This window comes from Narcine bancroftii, chromosome 2 (assembly GCF_036971445.1).
Source record: "Narcine bancroftii isolate sNarBan1 chromosome 2, sNarBan1.hap1, whole genome shotgun sequence".
NCBI lineage: Eukaryota > Metazoa > Chordata > Chondrichthyes > Torpediniformes > Narcinidae > Narcine > Narcine bancroftii.
The window spans coordinates 82210561-82235994 of record NC_091470.1 but is presented as its reverse complement, the minus strand read 5'-3'; the positions used below and the strand labels follow the sequence as shown (position 1 = coordinate 82235994).

General features: G+C 40.5%; 1 protein-coding gene across 1 annotated transcript in view; it reads left to right on the top strand.

Annotated features, from left to right (window-relative positions):
• sptbn5 (spectrin, beta, non-erythrocytic 5) overlaps nucleotides 1-25434 on the top strand; it is a 251285-nt gene that overhangs the window by 79020 nt on the left and 146831 nt on the right. The window contains exons 19-25 of the mRNA XM_069915498.1: nucleotides 5515-5802; nucleotides 7420-7654; nucleotides 15345-15484; nucleotides 18907-19006; nucleotides 21312-21482; nucleotides 23558-23722; nucleotides 24924-25150. Of these exons, the coding sequence (XP_069771599.1) occupies nucleotides 5515-5802; nucleotides 7420-7654; nucleotides 15345-15484; nucleotides 18907-19006; nucleotides 21312-21482; nucleotides 23558-23722; nucleotides 24924-25150 (1326 nt within the window). The remainder of the gene's footprint in view (nucleotides 1-5514; nucleotides 5803-7419; nucleotides 7655-15344; nucleotides 15485-18906; nucleotides 19007-21311; nucleotides 21483-23557; nucleotides 23723-24923; nucleotides 25151-25434) is intronic.

The following is a 25434-nucleotide window of genomic DNA, read 5'->3' as shown; positions in this document are numbered from 1 at the left end:
GCATCTTGTTTGTCCATGTGCAGATGAAAGTTGTAATGAGATTTGGGAATGATGGTAACTTCCAAGCCAAAGCTCACTGCTAAATTAGCCAAATTGGACTTGTTCTTTTATGAGTAGAGTCCAGCTGAGCTATTTTTCACATTTGCCAGTAGGTGCCAGTGTTTGTAGCTTTACTGAAACATTTCTGTTGAGGCACTAGTAGTTCTGAAGCAATTGTCCTCAATGCAACATCTGGGATGACGACTGGCCCTGTAGACTGTGATGAAACTAATGCCTTCAACTGTTTCTTAATATTAGATGGAATGTATGAAGTTGGCTGAAGGATGTCTGTTGTGATGGTGGGAACCCCAGGAGTCTGAATCAGCCACTCATGAATTCTGGCTGAAAATGCACCAGTCTTGTCAACTTGAATCCCAGGTCACCATTGCGTGTTGGGGGTCAGTCAGACCACCTTCCTCCAGTTAATTGCAGAAACACAGCATTGCTCCGCAAGGTCCTACTGCCTGGTCTGGATGCCGATGGCTTAGTATAGGCTTTAAACGGTTTGCTAAAGGAGCCAACAAAGGTGTTTTTATTTAAATCTTGCAACCACAGGGGTCTGTCCCCGACATAGTGGTTCTGGGCTGGACAGTGTACCACGAGGGTGCAGACTCCAGGGTAGCAACAGATTGGTACAGGGCACCAGAAACAGAGAAAATGCCCCTGCTGAGGAGGAGGAACAGGGAAGGTGACCATGGCAGTGGGTCAAAGAGGGGCTCAACAGACGAAGCCCCCACACAGGCTGCAGGCTCCTGGCGACTTGCTGTCAAAGGACCCAAGCAGGCTTTGGCCAGCTGGAGACTGGTTCATTGGAACCAGGTATCAGAACCGGGCAAGTGTTGTCCTTGCCTGAAGGATATTCCTAAACCATAAGGGATTTGGTGAGAAACTAATACCTTCAGCCACCATCACATACATTAGATTCATGCAAGTAACTTCATGTAAATTCTGCAGCTGCCGTGATGGAATTCGAGTAGTTGGGAAGACGATTCACAAGCACCACCAGTTTCAAAGGGTGCTGAGGGCAAGAAGGGCTCCCAAAAGCACTTCAGGTGCTGAAGGATTACTGACCAAATCAGAGCTTTAGACCTGACGCTCAGGTTGCCAATGGTTTGAACAGGGGTTTGGTGGCTGCAGAGGCTGTGAAAGCACTGGAGGTGAATCCACAGGCGCTCAGTGACGCAGAAGGGATTCTCTTTTGCCAATATTGTTCGGGATGTCAGGTAATGCTCATTGCAACTCTTTGTTTGCCTAATGGCAGACAAAAGTTAAAGTATCACGTGTTTTACATGACAATAAAAAGAACCTTGAATTTGATTGAGGAGAGCATCAAGGAGCACTGACTAAACTGGAGTCAATGGGAAACTGGGGGAATAACCCTCCACTGGATGGAATCACACCAACCACATAAGAAGATGGTAGTTGGAGGTCAATCATCACAGCCACAGAATATCTTTGTAGGAGGTCCCAGGCCTTCACCAACGACCTTCCTTCCTCACTGGCATTATCACAATCAAGAATCTCCATTCTCTAGGACATGGCTAACTTTGTCAGTGATGCTGAGTCATTCTTGGCGATGGATGTGAGGGAACCTATATCTGTGTTCAATACTTCATTCAAGTGGACATGTTCTTGCTCAGATTTGATCTGATGCCATGAACCTTAATTGGATCTGAAGACAACACTGAGGATTCCTGGGGTCAGTCCCTACTGGCTTGTCTACAGCTGAGCCATCGGTTCAGGATGTCAATGTCTCCCTTTGAGATAGGTGAGGCCAAACAACTATGGTGTAGGAATCTGAGACTTTGGGTGTGAGAAATGATTCTGTGAGCTCAAGCTGATGCTTAACCATTCTGCTGGACAGATATCACAATTTAGACACCAATCCCAGATGTTTCTGGGTGTGTCTTTGTTATGTTCGATCCAATATCCAAGTTATTTATCAATTGTACTCTTTCTACATTTGCATGAGAGTATTTCTTGCAAAGCCAGCATTTACTCCCTGGTCAGTTTTCCAGAGGGTAATGTCGAATAGTTTTCTTGAACCAAGAGGACACTTCACTGGGCAGTTGAAACATAAACACATTATATTGGGTCTAGAATCAATCTGACCAGCCTGAGAAGGGTGGGTGTTGTCCTTGCCTGAAGGATATTTTTAAACCATAAGGGATTGGTGAGAAACTAATACCTTTAGCCACCATCACAAACATTAGATTCACGCAAGTAACTTACTCTATCCTGCATACTAGCTGATAACAAAAATAGGTCTATTCTTGAGTATGTTTTATGTCTAGTCGAGTAGTATGAGTATTCCTTTTCTTTTGGGTTTTGTTTCCTCCATATGTCCACAAGTTTCATTTCTTGCATTGATTTAATTATAAATTTGGTTACTTTGTTCTTCCTGTTAATTTTTTTCCCCGTTTTATCCATATTTGGATCCAAATTCAGATTGAAATCCCCTCCTATTAGTATGTTCCCTTGCGTATTAGCTACCTTCAAAAAGATATCTTGCATAAACTTTTGATCTTCTTCGTTAGGTGAATATATATTAAGTAGATTCCAAAGCTCCGAATATATCTGACATTTTATCATAACATATTTCCCTGCTGGATCTATTATTTCCTCTTCTATTTTAAATGGCACATTTTTGCTAATTAATATAGCCACTCCTCTTGCTTTTGAATTATACGATGCTGCTGTTACATGTCCTACCCAATCTCTCTTTAATTTCTTGTGCTCCAATTCAGTTAAGTGTGTTTCTTGGACAAATGCTATATCTATTTTTTCCTTTTTCAGTAAATTTAGCAGTTTCTTCCTTTTAATTTGGTTATGTATTCCATTAACATTTAAAGTCATATAGTTCAGCGTAGCCATTTTATATTTTGTTTATCTTCTCTTTCCGTTTTTCCATCATTACCTTTCCTCCTTTTCCATTTCTGTTTTCTTATTTTCAACTCTTTACAAGACAACATTCCTACAACATCCAACATTTTCCTTATTCTCCTATTTCTATCTTCTTTATCCCCAATCTCCCCTTCCCCTCCTGAGTTGTCCTTTATCCCTTGTCGGACAACCACATCTCCCCTCTCCACTTGGATTTGCGAATCCACTCGCAAGCGTCAACTGATTTTGCAGTGACCGCTCTTTTCTCCCACCCAGCCCCCCCCAGAAAAGATTTCACTTTTCATATGTCACAAAGGTCACTCTTTTAATTCCCTCCTTATTCTCTCTATTCCATTACCTTCCCTTATTAATTCTTGTCTATACTATCTATATTTTCCTCTAGTTACAGATACTTTCACGTATGCCCATTGTCTCTATTCACTCTTATACCTCTTTACCCGCATACATATCAATCGTGGTCATTTTTACTCTCATTACCCGTCTTCATCCCTCAGTCTATTTTTGTCTTTACCCACATACATATCAATCGTGATCATTTTTACTCTCATTACCCGTCTTCATCCCTCAGTCTATTTTTGTAATTGTTCTGCAAATTTTCGTGCTTCTTCTGGATCCGAGAACAGTCTGTTTTGTTGTCCTGGAATAAATATTTTCAATACCGCAGGATGCTTCAGTATAAATTTATACCCTTTCTTCCATAAAATCGCCTTTGCTGTATTGAACTCTTTTCTCTTCTTTAGGAGTTCAAAACTTATATCTGGATAAATGAAGATTTTTTGCCCTTTATACTCCAGTGGTTTGTTGCCCTCTCTTACTTTTTCCATTGTCTTCTCCAGTACCTTTTCTCTTGTAGTATATCTTAGGAATTTTACTACAATAGATCTTGGTTTTTGTTGTGGTTGTGGTTTAGAGGCCAATACTCTATGTGCCCATTCTATTTCCAATTCTTGCTGTAGTTCTGGACATCCTAGGGTCTTAGGGATCCACTCTTTTATAAACTCCCTCATATTCTTGCCTTCTTCATCTTCCTTAAGGCCCACTATCTTTATGTTATTTCTTCTGTTATAATTTTCCATTATATCTATTTTTTGAGCTAGTAGTTCTTGTGTCTCTTTAGTTTTTTTATTAGATTCCTCCAATTTCTTTTTTAAGTCTTCTACCTCCATTTCTGCTGCTACTGCCCGTTCTTTCATCTTGTCCATTTTTTTCCCCATTTCTGTTAAGGTCATATCTATTTTATTCACTTTCCCTTCTGTGTTGTTTATTCTTCTTCTTAAATCATTGAATTCCTGTGTTTGCCATTCTTTAAATGACTCCATGTATCCTCTAACAAGAGCAAGTATATCCTTTACCTTGCCTTTCCCTTCATCTATTTCACTGTATTCTTCCTCTTCTTCTTCCTCTGGGTTGGCCATCTGTTGTTTCTTTGTTGCCCTTTCCTTCTCTTCTTTCTTGTTTCTATTGTCTTCTGTGGTCTCTTCTTGCTGCAGGTGTTCTGCAGCTGTCGTTGCCGGCTGTGGAGATCGACTCCCCAGCTGGTCACCCCTCCCGTCGGTGTGTTTTTTTTCATGCGCGGTTGCGCACTTTTACTCGGCTCTGTGAGCCATTGTTGTAGTTCTTTTTCTACCGACCTGAGGTAGCGGGCTCCTCTCTCCACAGTGGGCCTCTTTGGACAGGTAAGGCCTTCACCTTTTTCCTCCGTTGTCTTCTCTTCCTCTCTTCTTACCGTTGATTTTGATTTTTCTTCTTTTGTCTCCATCTTCTTTCCACCTTTATACTCACTTTTCTTTAACTTTTATTTCTGTGCCTTTGTATTTTCTCTTGTTTTTCCCGACTTTTCTGGAGAGGGCTGGAGTTCTCCGTCCGGCCACTACTCCATCACGTGACTCCTAGATTCACGCAAGTAACTTAATGTAAATTCTGCAGCTGCCGTGATGGAATTCGAGTAGTTGGGAAGACGATTCACAAGCACCACCAAATTCAGGAACTATTTAATCCCTACTGTTATCAGACTCCTGAATGAACCTCACACAAGTAAAATAAGGTCACCTTTGCTCTATTCTAACCGATCTCTCTTTGTAACTCTGCATTCCACCCTGTGTTTTTATCTACTGTCCCAATGTATGGCTTGACAAGCCAGACTCCTCGCAAAACACACTCACTATACCTCAGTGCATACGGCAATGAACTAGATTATCAACCAATAATTTAACTTCCTTGTTTTATGATGCAATATCAATGGTAATATATTTTCCATGCATTCTCATTCACATTATTCCCTAATTGTGTCATCCAATTGTCGCCTGAACCCATATTGCTTCACCATTCCTTCCCTTGTTCCACTGCTTAATTAAGAAAGCTCAGAAAATGTCCTCCATCATTACTTCAAGTTGAAATCTGGTGACATTTGAACACTTTATTGCTGCAAGAAATGAGCTGACATGAGATAAATGTTGAAAGTTGATTGGTTCACCCCTAGTGCTTTGCTTTGTGCTCCTTTATTATTCTCACTGTGGCGTACAGATGATGGCTCATTTTCTACTGTTCAGCATTTTATCTTTGTCATTCCAGCATTGAGGATACCAATCCTGCAGAGAGTGCTGCAATCAAGCTGCAGGTGCATGAGGTGGAGACTCTGTTGCAGAGGGTACAGGCTGAGGCTTCAAAGAAGAAACAGCTTCTGAGAGATGCGTATGATTTGCAGCATTTCAACCAGGAAAGCAAAGAGCTCCTGGTGTGGGCCAGCACCGTGAAAGATAAGCTGAGCAGCAAGGAGATGGGATTTGATGTGAGTTCTGCCGAAAACCTTCTGAAGGAACACAACGATCTGCTGCTGGTGATCAACACACAAAAACACAGGTGACAAATGTGCCTTGGGGAAGTGGCTTCTCTTAATGTTGGGGCTGCAATGCAGGCCTGCCAATATCTGAAGGAGAAAAACTCCAGTCTGGAGGTTAAACCATTTCATGGCATAACTGAGGAGTGACATCTTGTTTATATAAAATTAATTAACATTTCACAAAAACAGTGCAGAAATAATGTACAAATGAATACCTCAACAAGGAGGAGTCCAATCAATAGAAATGAGGGTACATACACATATACAAGTGTGTATGCTTCTGATCGACTGACAACATTAATCTAATTTTTATTTTCCTGTCATTGGGTGTTAGGCATCAGAGAACCAAGATTCCCTTTTCCCTTCTGAGGATTTTAACCCTTGTCTCTCATCATTTTCTTGTCAGGGTGATACTTGTTTTGTAATATTGTTCCAATCCCTTACATTGATCGTCTACTTGAGCTGATCTTCATTGACTCCCTTTCCAGCAAGACCTCATTTTTAAATTCCCTTTGTTTTCAACCACCTTGCCTCACTCTTGCTTGGTGACGGGAGGCAGAGGGGAGTGGTGGAAGGGTGCTTTGGAAATCTGACAAGTGACCAGTGCTTGGATGGGAATGTAGGGAGTAAGATGAGAAAGTTTCAGATGACATGAAAATTGGTGATATTGCATGTCGGTTTCCTAAGGCCAGAGGAGGATATAGATCAGATGGAGAGTTGGATGGAATGTTGACAGGTGGAATTTAATCCTGACATGCAAGGTGATGCAGATTGAAAAATCAGATGTTAGGACACGTGCAGTGGGGTGCTAAGGAAGAAACAGACCTAGCGATCCAAGTGGATAGTTCCCTGAAAGAGGCAAGATCAATAGAATGATGAAGAAGACATATGGCATTGGTTGGGGTATAGAATAAAAGATGTGGGATAAATAAAGACTCAGCAGATCAGGTGGCATCCATGAAGAAGATACCCTCCTACTCAACTCACGGGAGCCACAGGTTCAGTGCGCACTTTCAATGTTCTGGGACCCCAGTTCCTGTGCTTGCTTCTTCATGGGAAAATTTAGTGTAATAATGAGCAGCATTTCAAAATGCTGAATTAAATGAAGATGAATTAAATGTGTTGTGGTGTTATTTGTTGGAAAATTCTCCCAGTTAAGCACCACCAAAGTCCTGAGATTGTTGGATCATCACAAGATATAGGAGCAGAAGGAGGAAATCAGCTCATCAAGTCTGCTCTGCCATTCTCATCATGAGCTGATTCATCTTCCCACTCAGCCCCACTATCTGGCCTTCTTCGCATAACCCTTGATGCCCTGACTAATCTAATGGTTGTCGATCTCTGCCTTAAATACACCCAATGACTTCGCTTCCACAGTCACCTGTCGTAACAGGTTCCACAGACTCACAATCCTCTGGTACAAGAAGTTTTCCTGCTTTAAATTGATGCCCTTGTATCCTGAAGTTGTCCCCTCTTGTCCTAGATTCCCCTACCATGAGAAACAAGCTTGCTACATTATCTGAGATTTACAGGGGGATGTAAGAGAGTAGTATGTGAGAGATAGAGGAAAGTTGAGGTATGTGGAGTTTCTAGTCAGTGATAGGAAGGAGGTAATGTGTATCTTTTATTTGTGAAAGGTTCAAGGATCTGAATGACCTGGGTAATCAAGTAGTAAAGAAGAGCTCTTCCTGCGATGTTTCGAGATTATTGCAGAAAATAGTGGCTGTACAGGAGGAGCTGGACGACGCGTGGAAGGAACGCAATGCAAAGCTGATGGGAGGACTTGAGCTGCAGCAGTTTAACCACGAGGCAGATCGCATTGAGGCAACTCTGTCTGGTCATGAAGCCTTTTTGAAGATCAATGATCTTGGGGTAACGTCTTTTGTTTTGTTCTTATTAATAAGATTTCCACCTGCAGAGTCTGTGAATTTGTTGAGCACAATACAGTGTTTCACAGTGATTGGTTATGACACTTTTTTTTCAAAAAATAAATTTTATTCACAATAAATTATTTTCATAGGAAAAGTGTTCAAAGTCCTTTTACATACTTGGTGTCACATCCGTACATTTCCATCACTGTATATTGTTAAATTTCTTACTCCGTTTCCCCCCCACCCCCATTGTTTGATGAACTTCCCTTGTTAGTTGTCACTGGCGATGAGGAATTCTATTAGATGACCTGAACAGTTTGTTCAGGGAACCACCCCACAGTAGTTCTCGTCTTTCAGTGCCTGATGGACTTGTGGTTGAAGGTATTTGTCTGAAAAAATTCCTTTCCACAAAGGATAGGTAATTTGGCAATGTCCAGCTGATTGGAACATTGCGTGGCAATGGGGCCAGACCCATCCTTTGAAACACCTGGGACATATGGTGGGACTTGGTACATTCATGCTTTGGTTCCACACACAGTCTGATGCCATCACACATGAAGATGGTAATCAGGAGCTGAGGAGTCACGTGATGGAGTAGTGGCCGGACGGTGAACTCCAGCCCTCTCCAGAAAAGTCGGGAAAAACAAGAGAAAACACAAAGGCACAGAAATAAAAGTTACAGAAAAGTGAGTATAAAGGTGGAAAGAAGATGGCGACAAAAAAAGAAAAGTCGAAAGCAACGGTAAGAAGAGAGGAAGAGAAGACAAAGGAGGAAAAAGGTGAAGGCCTTACCTGTCCGAAGAGGCCCGCTGCGGAGAGAGAAACCCGCTCCCTCAGGTCGGTAAATAATGGACTACAAAAATGGCTCGCAGAGCCGAGTAAAAGTGCGCAACCGCGAATGAAAAAAAACACACCGACGGGAGGGGGGACCAGCTGGGGAGTCGACCTCCACAGCCGGCAACGACAGCTGCAGAACACCTGCAGCAAGAAGAGACCACAGAAGACAATAGAAACAAGAAAGAAGAGGAGGAAAGGGCACAAAGAAACAACAGATGGCCAACCCAGAGGAAGAAGAAGAGGAAGAGTATGGTGAAATAGAAGAAGAAAAGAAAGGCAAGGTAAAGGATATACTTGCTCTTATTAAAGGATACATGGAGTCATTTAAAGAATGGCAAACACAGGAATTTAAGGATTTAAGAAAAAGAATAAACAACACAGAAGAGAAAATAAATAAAATGGAGATGACCTTAACAGAAATGGGAAAGAAAATGGACAAGATGGAAGAGCGGGCAGTAGCAGCAGAAATGGAGGTAGAAGACTTAAAAAAGAAATTGGAGAAATCTAATAAAAAAACTAAAGAGACACAAGAACTACTAGCTCAAAAAATAGATACAATGGAAAACCATAACAGAAGAAATAACATAAAGATAGTGGGCCTTAAGGAAGATGAAGAAGGCAAGAATATGAGGGAGTTTATAAAAGAGTGGATCCCTAAGACCCTAGGATGTCCAGAACTACAGCAAGAATTGGAAATAGAATGGGCACATAGAGTATTGGCCTCTAAACCACAACCACAACAAAAACCAAGATCTATTGTAGTAAAATTCCTAAGATATACTACAAGAGAAAAGGTACTGGAGAAGACAATGGAAAAAGTAAGAGAGGGCAACAAACCACTGGAGTATAAAGGGCAAAAAATCTTCATTTATCCAGATATAAGTTTTGAACTCCTAAAGAAGAGAAAAGAGTTCAATACAGCAAAGGCGATTTTATGGAAGAAAGGGTATAAATTTATACTAAAGCATCCAGCGGTATTGAAAATATTTATTCCAGGACAACAAAACAGACTATTCTCGGATCCAGAAGAAGCACGAAAATTTGCAGAACAATTACAAAAATAGACTGAGGGAGGAAGACGGGTAATGAGAGTTAAAATGATCACAATTGATATGTATGTGGGTAAAGACAAAAATAGACTGAGGGATGAAGACGGGTAATGAGAGTAAAAATGATCACGATTGATATGTATGCGGGTAAAGAGGTATAAGAGTGAATAGAGACAAGGAGCATACATGAATGTATCTGTACTTAGAGGAAAATATAGATAGTATAGACAAGAATTAATAAGGGAAGGTAATGGAATAGAGAGAATAAGGAGGGAATTAAAAGAGTGACCTTTGTGACATATGAAAAGTGAAATCTTTTCTGGGGGAGGCGGGGTGGGGGGAAATAGCGGTCACTGCAAAATCAGTTGACGCTTGCGAGTGGATTCGCAAATCCAAATGGAGAGGGGAGATGTGGTTGTCCGACAAGGGATAAAGGACAACTCAGGAGGTGAAGGGGAGATTGGGGATAAATAAGATAGAAATAGGAGAATAAGGAAAATGTTGGATGTTGTAGGAATGTTGTCTTATAAAGAGTTGAAAATAAGAAAACAGAAATGGAAAAGGAGGAAAGGTAATGATGGAAAAACGGAAAGAGAAGATAAACAAAATATAAAAGGGCTATGCTGAACTATATGTCTTTAAATATTAATGGAATACATAACCAAATTAAAAGGAATAAACTACCAAATTTAAATGAATAAATGTATTCCATTAGAAAAAATAACATATTGGGGGTATAAACAAGGAGGCTTACAATTGCCAAACTTCAAAAATTATTATAGAGCCGCACAATTAAGGTACCTATCAGATTTTTATCAAACAAGGGAAAAACCAGACTGGACGAGACTAGAATTAGATAAAATAGGGGAAAAGATACCTGAACACATATTATATAAATGGGACGAAAAATTGGTACAACATAGAACTTCTCCAGTATTACACCATCTCCTCAATATATGGAAGAAGATTCATGTAGAAAGAAATAAAATAAATTACCAAATACCAAAACTAATATTGACGCAAAATAAGCTACTCCCTTTTACAATAGACAACCTTGCCTTTAGAAAATGGGAAAAAAAAGGGATTAAAAGAATAGAAAATTGTTTTTCAGGAAGTAGATTCTTATCCTTTGAACAAATGAGAGATAAGTACAATATAACGGGAGATACAGCGCTGGCATATTACCAACTGAGATCCTACTTGAAAGATAAATTAGGAAGCAACTTGAGTTTACCAGAGGGAAGTAACCTTGAATATGTGATTACAGATACAATGTTAATCAAAAGATTTATAAAAAATATGTATATTAAACTGCAAGAAAAGGAAAATGAGGAAACAAATGGTAAAACTAAACAAAAATGGGAACAAGATTTAAATATAAAGATAAAAAAGGAAACATGGGAGAAGTTATGCTCTGGAACGATGAGAAATACAATAAATACGAGGCTGCGTATGATACAATATAATTGGTTACACAGACTATACATTACACCGCAAAAGTTAAATAAATGGGACCCAACAGTATCTGATAGATGTTTTCGATGTAAAAAAGAAAGGGGAACAACAATTCATGCAATCTGGACATGTGAGAGAGTAGAAAAATTTTGGGATGATCTCAATCAGATATTAAATAAAATAACAGAAAACAATATACCAAAGAATCCAGAGATCTTTCTCCTAAGTAACATAAAAAATAAAGAATTTGGAATTGACTTGGAGGATGCACAAAAAAGATTTGTTAAGATAGCCCTAGCTGTAGCAAAAAAATGTATTATGTCAACCTGGAAATTGGAAGATAATTTGAAAATACAACAATGGTATATAGAAATGAATAAATGTATTCCATTAGAAAAAATAACATATAGTTTAAGAAATAATATTGAAATATTCGAACAAGTATGGGAGCCTTACATTAAATACAATAGCGAAAACCTACCGGGAACAAACATTAACTAAGTTGATGGAAGGAGAAGAAAAGAAAAGAATGGACTCAGTAGAATTTCTGGTGTATTTTTGTTGAATGACAACATAGTCTAACTGAATTAATGCAACCTAGATTGTATAACTAAAATGGATGAGAGGGGGGGGGATGGGGGGGTGGCTTGGGAGGAGGGAGGGGGGAGGGAGAAAAAGTCACTGTAAATGTGTGGAAAAGAAAAAGTGTATATCATGGCTATTGTGATTTATGGTGTGAAAAATAAAAAATTTTTTAAAAAAAATAATTAAAAAAAAATAACATATTGGTTAAGAAATAATATTGAAATATTCGAACAAGTATAGGAGCCTTACATTAAATACAATAGCGAAAACCTACCGGGGACAAACATTACCTAAGTTGATGGAAGGAGAAGGAAAGAAAAGAATGGACTCAGTAGAATTTCTGGTGTAATTTTGTTGAATGACAACATTGTCTGACTGGCTTAATGCAACCTAGATTGTATACCTAAAATGGATGAGAGGGGGGGGTGGGGGGGAGAAAAAGTCACTGTATATGTGTGAAAAAGAAATTGTGTATATCATGGCTAATGTGATTTATGGTGTGAAAAATAAAAAAATTTAAAAAAAAAAAAAAAAAAGATGGTAATCAGGCTGAGGGCCATGTTGCGTGTGCCTTTGCCCCCATTGTATGGCAAATTTTACATGACTCTCCTTCGGACCTTTTCCATTTTGGATTCCCATATGAACTGGAAGACTGTATTGGTGACCATCAAGGTGGAGGTGCGGGGGATGGCTGCAACAGTACCAAGAGCTCCTCGCACCTGATAACCAGATTCTTCTCTGTTATTGACCCAATTTCTGGTGAACCTTTGTGATCTGCTCCGACCTATTTTGGTTGCAAGCCTTGGCCCCTCCAAACCATATTTCCAGCACCTTCAGGTGATCAGATATGACTGTGAAGGGGATGGTGGACCAGTCAGACCAGTTACCAAAGAGCATTGCCTTGCTCTTCTTCTGGTTTACCCTGGCCCTCAATGGTGATTCAACCTGATCACAGATGCTGATCAGTCTGCAGATCACTGCTGTGTCTGAACAGAAGATTCCAACATTGTCTGTGTATAGGGGGACTTTGACCTGAATACCTCCTTTGCTTGCTTCAAGAGTACCTGCATAGCTTAGAGTAAGGAATGAGAACTCTTCGTTTGGTGCCCAAAGTCACCTGGTTGTAATATTCAGAGAGATACCACACCAGTTCAAAGGAGCAGATCCACTGGTCCAAAATGTCAGCAATATATCTTTGTCTCCTACAGTCGCTGAAAAGACCAGCTGAGTTCCTCTAGCATTTCGGTGTGTTTTTACTACAATCACCGTGTCTACAGACTTTTGTGTTTCAGCAGATGCACTGTGATCTGCTCCTTTGAACTAGTGGAATACAAGGCAATAGAGAAAACAAGCACTGTGAGTTGCCCCTAGTGTAGGGGAGTAGAAAAATGTTGGGGGAATTAATGGGAGTCTGGAGAGAATAAAATCAGTGATAGTAGGATTTGTGTAAAAATAGGTGCTGGATGGTTGGTTTGAACAGTGGGCTGAATGGCCTGTTTCCATTCTGTATCTCTCTATGGCTCTATGACATAGCACAATATGTTTTGGTAAAGAATTAAGGAAAGGAAGAATTGCATAAGGTTAAACCAGAAATTTCAGAATTGTGTTTTAGATGCGTCATAGAGACAGGAACCTTTGTGTATTCAACCTGGCTATGTGCCAAGGTGAGTCCCTTCTGGGTAGAATTAGGGGACAATTAGAAAAAAAATTACAAGGGTGGAATATCCACAGGATCCAGCACTGTTCCTGTTGGGGATATTATGGACATGAGTTTGAGGTTGTCCAAACACCAAATTCAATTTGTAAGAGGTGCCTTGTCAGTGGTCATGAAATGCATAACAGTCACTTGGAAATCTGACTCAGTTAAGAACAACGCGATGGAGCACAGAAATGTGGAGCTGTGTTCCCCTAGAGAAAATTGCCTATAGCTTGAGGGGGAGACACGACACATTCATTAAGGTGTGACAGCCATATTTGCGATACATTCAGGCACAAGTGTGATTAACCCTCCCAATGTCTCTCTCACAAGGAGATTGTGGGCAACAGGTCCACATAATACAAGCCTAGGAATGTCAAGAATGAGAAAGTAAATCAGAGGCGTGACCAGCAACCCTCCCCCTCTCCTCCCTTTTTTTCTCTAAGCGTATTTTCATTATCATCTTTAATAATTGTTCTATGTCTTTCTTTGTTAATGTTGGAGAGAGAGGGGGAATGAAAGATGGGGAGTGGAGGGGAAATAAGGGCTCAATATAAATTGATCTGTAAAAGGGGAGGAATGATCCCTTGGGGTGTCTGCAAAATTACAAATTAATTTTTTTTTAAAAATTAAGGAAAGGATATAGTAAAAGAATTTATTAAATTCTGATGAGAAATGAAGAGGTGGAAATAAAAGGCAAGATCTCATAAGGGTATCATAAAAACTTCTGGTCTGTGGCTATTTTTTGCACTAATGACTTGAATTAAATTGTTTATTGCTCAGTCTATCAAGATACAGTGTTCTGGATGCAATCCAGGCAAGTCAGTCCATGTTTAAGCAGAACAAGCAATGCAATAATAAAACAAACGTGCAGAGTATATTTATTGAGAAAGAAGATTTAATAGAACATCGTTAGATTGTGCTCCAGGTGGCAATGCACAGTATCTAGTCATTTTTAAAAACCTACAAGGGATTTCTTTTGTGGCACTTACACCCACCATTATAAGTTCTATTTAACAAATTAAGAAAAAAGTTGCCAAAGTTCCCTATTTTCTATTTTGACCTTTAAACAGACTCTCCATATCCACAATTGTATCCACAACACTAGTAAAATTACATCTTTGGATTCAATTTTCCAAATTCATAAAGATCAGCCCATCAAGTCCATTCCTCCTATGAGCCATCACCCCCATTCCCCTGTAAACTATCCTCTCTCATAACTAACCCTAGCTGCATTTTCTGGCCGCCCCTCCCATCCATATCAGAGTAATTCATCATTGTCGATTAACCTTCCTGCGCACCTTTGAGATGTGCACAGAAACGGCACAATGTCAGAAGAATGTGCAAACCCAACACAGGCAGTACCAAAGGTTAGGATTGAAGCATGGTCATTGGAGCTGACCACATCAACCAGATCCGGCCTAGTCACAACAATGGTACTTTTACCAAACTGTGGTATATGTGACCTTGTTGACATGCTGGGCAGAAATCTCCACACAGCCATGCCATACGAGGACATAGGGCATGCTCAGCAAAATCTGGAGAAACATATTTCTTACCATTGTCCTGACTGACACCCATCAGTAATTCAAGTCCAGGATGATGTTGATTGAAAAAGGATTTCTTTGGAGTTACTAATGCATTATAAAAGTATAATCATTGCTGCAGTGATAGAAATGTTCCAGGCACTGCAAAATCACACATCATATACTGAAATGACCAGATAATCTGTTTTCGCAAAATTGATTGAGGGATCAAGGTTGGACATTAGTTCATCTCAATGCAGTGCCACAAGAACTTTAACATTCATCCGAGAGCAGGCGAAACCTTGGTTTCATGTCTCAAGGAAGGCATTTCCAACAGTGCCCTCTTTGAGATGTTAAGCCAAGGATCCGCCTGCTTTTAGGTGGATGCCTGGAGTCTCATGTCATTGAGTTCAGGTCTCTGCATTAGACGAACCTCCACCCCTTCTGAGTGCTCTGTTGTTGACACGGCTCAAAGGAAATTATCTGACCGAAGCTGAGAGCCTGAGATTTTAAGGCTATAATGGTCTGAATTTATTTTCAAAGGACTCTGTGGACTCTGTGAGCAGCCTTCTGAAGAGGCAAGAAGACTTTGAGAATGTGCTGAAACTGACAGACCAGAGGATTCAGGGGATCCAGGACAGAGCCTCTAGATTCATCCAGAGTAGCAACTACACCAGCAAAATGTATGTATGAGCTGCTTAGCAACTGGAGTGGCTTCCTCTTCATTCCCTTCTCTCTGTTAGAAATAGATGTACCTTTAAAGAAATTGCTCGAGACAAATAGTGAGAACAAGGAACATTTATTACCACAACAATGCAAAGTTGGGTGCTTCCCCTTACCCTGGGAATACACACATACACTGGGGCTCACCCAACTTTTATACAGTAAATTTCAGTATCAGAATACCCTCCCCCTTACATTCTTCTGCCCCCTGGATGGGTTTGGCAGAGGCAATCCTTCCTGCCTACGTGCAGTTTCAGTAGACTTGGAGGACCAGGGGGTATCCTGTCGGTGTCTTCTTATGCCATTATTCCCATTGTCCTTATTCACATCCTAGCCCTTGTCCCCATTCACACCTTCCCGACTCTCAGGGCTACAGTCCCTTCATCTGCAGGGTTCGTTAATCTTGTCTAGGGTTTACTAGTTAAATATACATACTTGAAAAATCTGTGTATGGCTTACTAATTATATACGTATAACTTGCTAATACTGTCTAAGACCTTCTAATTATTTATGCAAGCCTTGCTAATTCTATCTGGGCCTTGGCGACCCTTATCTCGTTCAGACTAACTCTACTTCTATTCTCAATTGTCTGTCCTTCTCTCCTTCATTCAGTGAACTTGCTGCTGTAGGAGATTCTTATCTTACTCAGACAGTGTCAGCCTCCTGCCTTCTAATATCCATGTCTCATGTTGTTTGCACTGGCTTCATTCATTTACTTGTGTATCAATTTTATTTTCTTCATTTCTTCATGTTCATATTGCAATGTCAGTTTTTCTCATCTCTCACATCCCCTAATGTATAATTGTTACATTTTGCAAGGCAATTATTTTTTGTCAATGAACAAATTCTGCTGTTTGAATCACAGAGAAACACAGAAAGAAGCCAGAAATAAAACAAGGAAATGTTGGGAGCAATCAGCAGACCAAGGCAGCCCGGGGCTTCCTTTGTAACATGGTCCTTTCATTTGTTCTCATTTCTTCCTTTGTTTCAATATAACTAAAAGGATTTTATATATGTTAGGCCACATGAATCCTTTTTATTTCAAGCCCCAGTTAAACTCGGGTGATATTATCACAGTTATTTTAGTTCTTAGTTTCTATATGTTAGATTTCTCTGGTCACGCTACGGCCTTGAGAAGACCCATGTATTTCCTAAAGGCCTTATTCCTGGAATTAAACTGGCATCTGAGACGATGAAGAATCACAGGAGTTTGCTGATATCGTTGAACAATTTAGTTTATTGGATGCTTGCGTAATTGCAGCTGAGACTCCTGTTTAGATACCAGCAACTAGTTTTCTCTCCCTTCCTTTCCTCTTTCCCTATTCACTTTCTTTCTTCTCTCCTGTCAATTCTTTTTCTCCCTCGCCTCTTTCTTTCCCTCCCTCCCTCTCAGTCTTGAAGCAGAGGGAGTGAATCAAGTCTTCTGGTTAAAAAAAATTGGAATGGGTGATAATAAACCAGTAGCTATGCCGGACTGACTATTCCGATCAAATCAATGCAAAGACATGACAGTAAACTCATAAAGACCAGTTTCACCCACATGGATATTGACTACTACTGATTTCCATGATCCATGATACTGTACTTAGTGGCCCCCTGTTAACATCAGGGCTTTGTAGAACTGGTAATTGGGTCAGATATCACATAAATATACATTCCATATATTTATTTTGCCCTTGTGATTGGATTTGAAGTCCTCTCCCCATCTATTCATGTCATGTCAGGAAAGTTCAAATTTGTTGTCATATGTACCAAGGTGCCATGAGTAAGTTTTGTAAGCAGTCCAGTTATTCAACCTATACCTAGTACAGCAGTAACAATGCAGTAGATTACAGAGCTATGGAGAGAGAGAGAGAGAGAGAGAGAGAGAGAGAGCAAGCAGTTAATGCATAGCAACGGCAATATCATTGTACTACTGTGAGGTTCATTCAAATGTCTGATAATGGCAGGATAGAAGATGGTCTTGAATCTGGTGGTCCTTTATTTCAAACTTGTTAATCTTCTTCTCAAAGGGAAGAGGGATGAAGAGAGTGTGGCAAGGATGGAAAGAGTCTTTTAATATGTTGGCTGTTTTTCCAAGGCAGTGGGAAATGTAATTGATATTAATAGAGGAGAGATGGAGTTTGTATTATGGTCTGAGGTGTGATCCCGTTAAACCTAATGCATCATTAAAAAGTCTCCGCATGAAGACCAGTCTAAGATTGATTTGTAGGTTTTATAAATTACTAATCTTACCTGGAGTCATTCTGTTCTTTTTCTTTTGAAGTCGTTGTGCATCATCCAGCTTTTCACTGTTCCAATGTTTTGTTCTTCTCAACTCTATCTTGAAACTGCACTTCAAATATGTTTCATTACCTGAAGAGCACATTGTCACCTTTAGGGATTGTGAAAAGCAGCATGATAATGTTCCTTTCTGTCATACCTTTTGGGAAAGATAGAAGGTAGACCCTGAGGTCAAAGTAATTTGAAGTTAACTCTGCCAATGTAGCCCCATCTGTCATGAAGGTAAATTGAGTAGCTATTCGAGTGCAGACATTAAGGTTTAGTTTATTATTTATTGTTATATGTAGCAACATACAGTGAAAATCACAGTTCTATGAGCAATCACAAAAAAGTTACATTTCGGCATCCTTTTGGATTTAAAAAATTCACAGAAAATTTGCTAAAAAGCAAAGTAACAAGATTATGGTTGAACTGGGTTTCTAGCATGTTAACATAACAGATAAATCAGATTCATTCACAGCGAAGTCCTGTCATTCCGGGGGGTGGGACGAATGGTCAATCCCTCTGTATGACGTTTGTGCTGGTTGTGTTCCAAATTATAACCATATAACCACTTACAGCACAGAACAGGCCAGTTCGGCCCTACTAGACAATGCCGTAGCAAATCCCCACCCTCCTAGTCCCACTGACCAGCTCCCGGTCCATACCCCTCCAGTCCTCTCCTATCCATGTAACGATCCAGTCTTTCCTTAAATTTAACCAATGATCCCGCCTCGACCACGTCTGTCGGAATCTCATTCCACATCCCTACCACCCTTTGCGTGAAGAAATTTCCCCTCATGTTCCCCTTATAATTTCCCCCCTTCAATCTTAAACCATGCCCTCTAGTTTGAATCTCCCCCACTCTTAATTGAACAAGCCTATCCACATTTACTCTGTCTGTCCCTTTTAAAATCTTAAACACCTCTATCAAGTCCCCCCTCAATCTTCTACGCTCCAGAGAAAAAAGCCCTAGTCTGCACAACCTTTCCCTGTAACTCAGACCCTGAAATCCTGTCAACATTCTCGTGAACCTTCTCTGCACTCTCTCTATTTTGTTTATATAAATTGTAGAGATCTTGTTCTGAACTTGAGTTTTAATATTTCTTTTAATCTCTAGGATCCAGAAAAGAGTTTTTCTCATCATTGACAGATGGAATGATCTTAAACGGAGCAGTGACTATCGGCGGAATAGGCTCTTAGAGTCGAAGAAACTCCAGGTTCGTTTTCATGCTGACTTATGAGAGAGATGCCCTCCCGGAGTGGTTTTGCCTTAGCGATGAATGAATTTGGGGCAGGGCTACTGTTCGGAACATCCCTGCACCCTTCTACCTCAGCTACCAGGTCCATATTTGTGAGTCTGGAGCTTCCCTCCCATTCAAAAGCTCAGTGACTTCCTGCACTGGCATTCTTTTGTGGCCAGCAACCCTCTTGGACTTGACCCCCAATGTCAACAAGTGCAGAATTAATTTGGTCTGCACCTGGAAAGCAGCTCACTCTGCATTCAAAATGTGGCCCTTGTAGTGCAATGAAAATTGGGTGCAGATGGAGTGGTACCAGATTAGCAGTTTATAGGGGGGTGGATTTCTAGCCCAATGAGTCCATACAAAACATGGTTATGGCTACACCTGGAGAACTAGGAACAGTTAGAGTTATCTCATGCTTGGAATACTTGGAATGATGAGGCACTGATATCCTATACCCAAAAGTGCTGGTCAATATCACTCTGGGCACAAACAGGAACTGAATATGGAGCCAGGCTTTGGTCAAACTCACCTGCTTTACCAGCCACATTTCTGGGGACTAGTACCCTCTGGATACACACTTTGTCATTGGAAATTTGGTACAGTATTTATTCCTAACCCACAGCTGGAGATATGGTACTGAATGCAATACTGGGATTTCTGCCAGAGTAAAGAGTTGGATAGAAAAGGAAATAAAAGTGATCCTTATGGTATCTGAACACTGAAGAAGCTTAATAGAGTTAAACAGCAAAGTCTGCAAATGGTGTGATTGTATTGCAATACACAAAAATGCTGGAGAAATTCAGCAGGTCATGCAGCGTCTATGGGACATAAAGGATAACCAACGTTTCGGTCCTGAGCCCTTCCACAAGGCTTAACTTTTACTTCCTATTGATGCTGCATTATTGGTTATGTTTTCTTTATGGGTACCTGTTCAGCTGCAAGTAAATACAAAATGTACGACAATAAACTCATTACCATCTCTATACCCACGACTGTAGAGCAACATTCGGCTCCAACGCAATCTACAAATTCGCTGATGATATCACCATTGTTGGCTGAATAATGGGCGATGATGAGTCAGAATATAGGATGGAGATCAAGAATCTGGTTGTGTGGTGGCTGAAGAACAATCTTGCTCTCAACATCAGCAAGACCAAATAGTCTATAGTGGACTTTAGGAAGGGGAAATCAGGGAACCATGCACCTGTATTCATTGACAAGGTAACTCTGGAGAAGATTAGTTATTTCAAGTTCCTGGGTATCCACAGAACAACAGCCTTTTCCTGAGGCCAGCATATGGAGGCAACTATGATACTTTCGAAGGAGTTGGAGGGGATTTGGCATGTTGTCAAATACTCGATTGACATACTAGTCGCATCATGGCCTAGTATGAAAACCTGATTTCCCAGGGATGGAGGAGATTGCAGAAAGTAGCAAACACAGCCAAATCCATCACAGGCACATCCATTTAACACAGCTATGTGAGGCACTACCTCAAGAAGGCAGCCAGCATCACCCCCCTGGCCATGCATTCTTCTTGCTGCTACCTTCCAGCAGAATGTGTAGACACCCCTCTGGGTTTAATACAGTTGTTTTTCTATCAGGTTCCTCATACTACCCTTAGCATAATACTATCCCAGGACCACGAAAGATCTGTCTGCTCCAATAACACAAGATATTTTTGTACTACCACTTATTTCTATGTATGATTTTTTTAATTATTTTTCATCTTTCTTGCTTATTATTATCCTTTCTTTCTCTTTTTATGCAATTTACACTGGGAATCTGCAGCAAGTAAGACTTTCATTCCATTTGTACCTTGTACTTGTGTTTTTTGTTGATGGGAATATATAGATTCTATGTTCTATATAAGAATTTTTTAATAAATTTAGATATACAGCACGGTAACAGGCCATTTTGTCCCATGAGCCCATGGCACTCAATTTTTACACCCAATTAACCTACACCCCCAGTACATTTTGAATGGTGGGAGGTCACTGGAGCCCCCTACTCAGACCTGAGGAGAATGTGCAAACTCCTTACAGACAACGCGGGATTCGAACCCCAGTCTGATCCCAATTTCTGGCACTGTAAAGGCATTGCACTAACTACTACGCCAACTGTACCACCAATAAACCATTCATTAATTTGAACCTGATAATATATTCCTATCTGACAAAAATGTGAGGACCAATCCAGTTTTTCTTTCCTGAGGTGCAGTGTCAACTCTATCCAGGGTTGAAATCTTGTTTCATTCATTTCTTCACTCTCCCTCAAGGAATTCTACAGAGATGCAGCTGAACTCTTGATGTGGATAGATGAAAAATATGAGATTGCCTCAGATGAATCATACCGAGACCCCACGAACATCCTTCGCAAACTGAAGCGACACGAGGCCATGGAGAAGGAGGTGATGGCAAACCAAATCCGAGTAGAGGACCTAAAGCAGGTGTGTATCTGTCTGTGAACATTAAAGTGGACTTTACCAGCCTTGGACTCTAGGTGGTAAAGGTCATGTGCTGAAGGGTATGATAGAGAAACTTGAGCAAGTAACTACAATGTATTTTTAGATAGTGCCCACTGCTCACTGCACTAATGGGATACCAGTCAAGTCAATGAAAATCAAACGTTTGCTTGGAAATTGGAAATAAAAATAGAAAATGCTTGGTCTCCACAGGTCAGGCAGCATCTGTGAGTAGTGACACAGAGTGAGCATTTCTTAATTCAACTTAGACATACAGCACGGTAACAGACCCTTTAGGCCCATGAGTCTGTGCCACCCAATTGACCTACAACCCCCCCCCCCGGTATATTTTGAATGGTGGGAGGAAATCAGAGACCCAGGGAAAACCCAGGCAGATGCAGGGAGAATGTACAAACAGTGTGGGATTTGAATCCCGGTCCCGATCTCTGGCGCTGTAACAGTGTTGCACTAACGGCTATGCTAATTGTGCCGCCCTTCATTTCATTGCAAAGACCCAGGGAAATTGGTTTTAAAGTGCACAGAAGATGGAGAAGGATGAATCAGACAAAGGAAATATCTCTGATAGGGTGAAGTCAGCATTGTAGAGCTCATTAGATCAATGGAATAAGGAGGGCAGTTAGAGATCAAGAATACAGATAAAGTAAGATGCAAAGGTGCAAAATGTAGGACTTGCAAAGAGAGAGAGAGATAAACTGACCCAGTATCAGAGATGGATTACTTACACTAGAAATGGCCAGTTCTGACACACAGAGAGGAAGCATGTTCTCTGAAGTTGAAAAATTCACCACTGAGTCCAAAAGGAAGATGAGGTATTGCTTCTTGAGCTTACATTGGGCCACATTGTAGCAGTTCAGGAGTTCCTAACAGTAGATCACAATGGCAAAGGGATGGAGAAATCAAGCGAAATTTCACAAGTTCTGAGAGACTCCTGCAGACGGAATGCAGGTTCTCTCAAGGCAGTCATCCAATCTCCATTGGTTTCACCAATGTAGAGAGAAAGCCACATTGTGAACATTGAATACAGTATCCGAGACTGAAAGAAATGAATCGCTGTTTCATTTGGAAGGATGGCAGAAATTTGACCTGATCGGTTGTAGGATCTGAATATTGCACATTTCTTTTGTTGATCCAGTGCATGTGCAGTCCTGTGTTGCAGCTTTATGTAAATATAATCTTGCTCATTGCATCCTCTTCTCCAAGATCAGTTGCCTTGCTTAATAGTAGTGATACAGTAAGGGATGTGCCAAGCCTTGAGGTTATATATTCAGATGGAATACAATTCTGCTGCTATAGATGGCCTTCAATGTTCATATGTGCCAGCTTTTAACATCCAAATCTATTCTACACCAATAGCACAATAGTAGTGAAAATAATGAATAAATAATGTGGTTGAGTCCTCTCTCTGTCCATCTCTCTGTCTGTCTCTCCTGTACACATTGTCCCTTGTATGTTTTGTTTATCTCATCTTCCCAGCGGAATGCAGACTGGTTTCTCTGGATTTGTCTAGGGCCTGTTGTCCTTGGAGCTATGCTGTAAATAGTCTTTTAAATTAACAAATGGTGTTCTTTTTGTTCTATCTTCTGCTATGTTACCTGCATTAATGCAGACGTGTGCTAAGTAAACAAATCTTTCTTGTATTAAGGGGTATGCAGCTTCATTTTTACCACATCAATAAGATAATAACCAAAATCGTATGGTGCTTTCTAGCCATGTTTGGAGACAACATGCAGTCAACCTCTCCCTACCTTCTATATTGTTGAACATGGATATTTCATCTGCTGTTAATGTACCTTGAGCATACTCTGTTTTTGAATTGAATTGTTTTTTTGAAAAGCTTTTTTTCCCAGCTATCTAGGCAAGTGAACTTGCACTTAAGTATAGCAGGTAGTGAAATAATTTTTTTTAAAAAGCAGAGTGTACTATTAAAAGACAAAGTGCAGGGTATAAAGTACAGATGAAACAGTATGAGAGCATCATGCTTTACCCATCAGAGAATCATTTAACAGCAGGGATGAAACTCTTTGTGTTTGAATCATTAGACAGGAAACAACCTCATCCATGAGAATCATTATGCCAGGGATGTCATCAAATCCCGACTTGTGACATTGAGCAAGAAGTGGGAAGAGCTCCTCATTAAAATGGGCGAACGTGGGGATAAAATGAGGCAAGCTGGACAACAGGAGCACCTCATGGAGCTGCTGCAGGTGAGCACTTGAACTTTTATTCTGTGTACGTGGTGCGGTTTGAGTACAAAGCACACAAACAATATTTGACACTGGTTAGATTGAATAAACATGAGCCATGGTTATGACAAGTGAAGAGTTTCCATCCATCCTTGTGAAACACTTGGATAATCAGCTTTGGAATACTCCATCTGGAATGTGCATTCCATTATCTATATGGCAGCAACATTGTGCTCAGAGTGTACAGGAGAAGATGGAGTGATTCAGATCACCCAAGCATCTTTGGGCCAATTAGCTAGATTCGACTTATTTTTAAGAAATAATAATTAAAGATATTGATGAAGCCATACAGCAGGAACAGCCCGTTTTGTCCTTGAGACGTACTCCACTTTCGGTAAGGTTGTTGATAAATCTTACTCCTCATCAACTTCTGTAGCCATCCCCAACATCTCTTGTTTCCCTTTATCTTCAAAACTTTGATCAATGCTAGCTTTTGTGGCTAGAGTGCTAGCCAGAGCATTCCAGACACTCAATGCACTGAATGATTGGATATCTGGAGCATGGATGGATTGATGATCCAGGCGAGACCCCTGCAGCAGGACTGAGAGTAAAGAGGAGCTCATGTTCATCTGCAAATTTATTATCACGTGTGTCAAGGTGCAATGAGAAAGTGTGTTTTTCAAATAGTTTGGAAAGGCATCCCAAACAACGTGCTGCACGTAAAACACGGTTCATTGTGCAGTATTACAGAAAGAGATCAGTGTTATTTTACCAGTGAGGTTTGTTCAGGAGTCCGATGATGCTGGAAGTAACTGTCTTTTAATAGAGTTTGGCCTGTTGGGTGTGTCCCACAGTTCCACTAATAATGAATACAGAGCACAGACAAAGTACAATCACGTCTAATTGTCACATTAATTCATTTGGTCTCACCTTCCTAGAGATATTCGCTTTGTTCTATCCATCCCTCCTCCACATTCTCTGCTCTGAAAATGGACAACTTCTTGCTTTCCTAGTTCTGATGAAGGAAACATTAATTCTGTTTCTTTTTCATGGATGCTGCCTGGCCTTTTGAGTGTTTCCACCATTTTCGGTTTTTAGTTCCTATTTTCAGGATTTACAGGGTTTTTTTTGATGTTCTGCATAGCAAAGTGTAAGGTCCACTTTCACCTCTGCTGAGGTTTGATTGCAATTCAACCTCTACTGATTATATTTCTCTTTCCAGGATGCCAAAGCAAAGCTGGAACAAATCGAGAAGATGCTCCAGAACAATGACTCAGGCCATGACCTGCGGTCGAGCAGACTTCTACTGAAGGAACACAAATGGCTGGAGGGTAACACGCATGAACTCGCTGAGAAAATGAACAACATTGTAAATCGAGCCAAGAAGATGGCGACTGGCCACTTTAACTCACAGAGGATACTGGAACAGACACAGAAGCATCTCATCTGGTGAGGCTGCCTGAATGGAGCAGGAGATGAAGATGGAATTAGGAGAGGAATGGACAAATTGGAAAGGATGCTTGAAGAAAATGACGTTGATGCTGAATGTTGGTCTTCATTGGAGTGAGTGGATCGAAGAGACTGTGCTCTTGGATCTAAGAGATCCAACTGGGGAACTGATACTCAATCTTTGCAGTGTGAGCAAGGTTGAACTGAATTGAAGGATAGGTACCTGGATGGAGGGGAAAAAAATTGAGACATTCTGCAGTGAGCTCTGTCCTCAGACCCCTCAA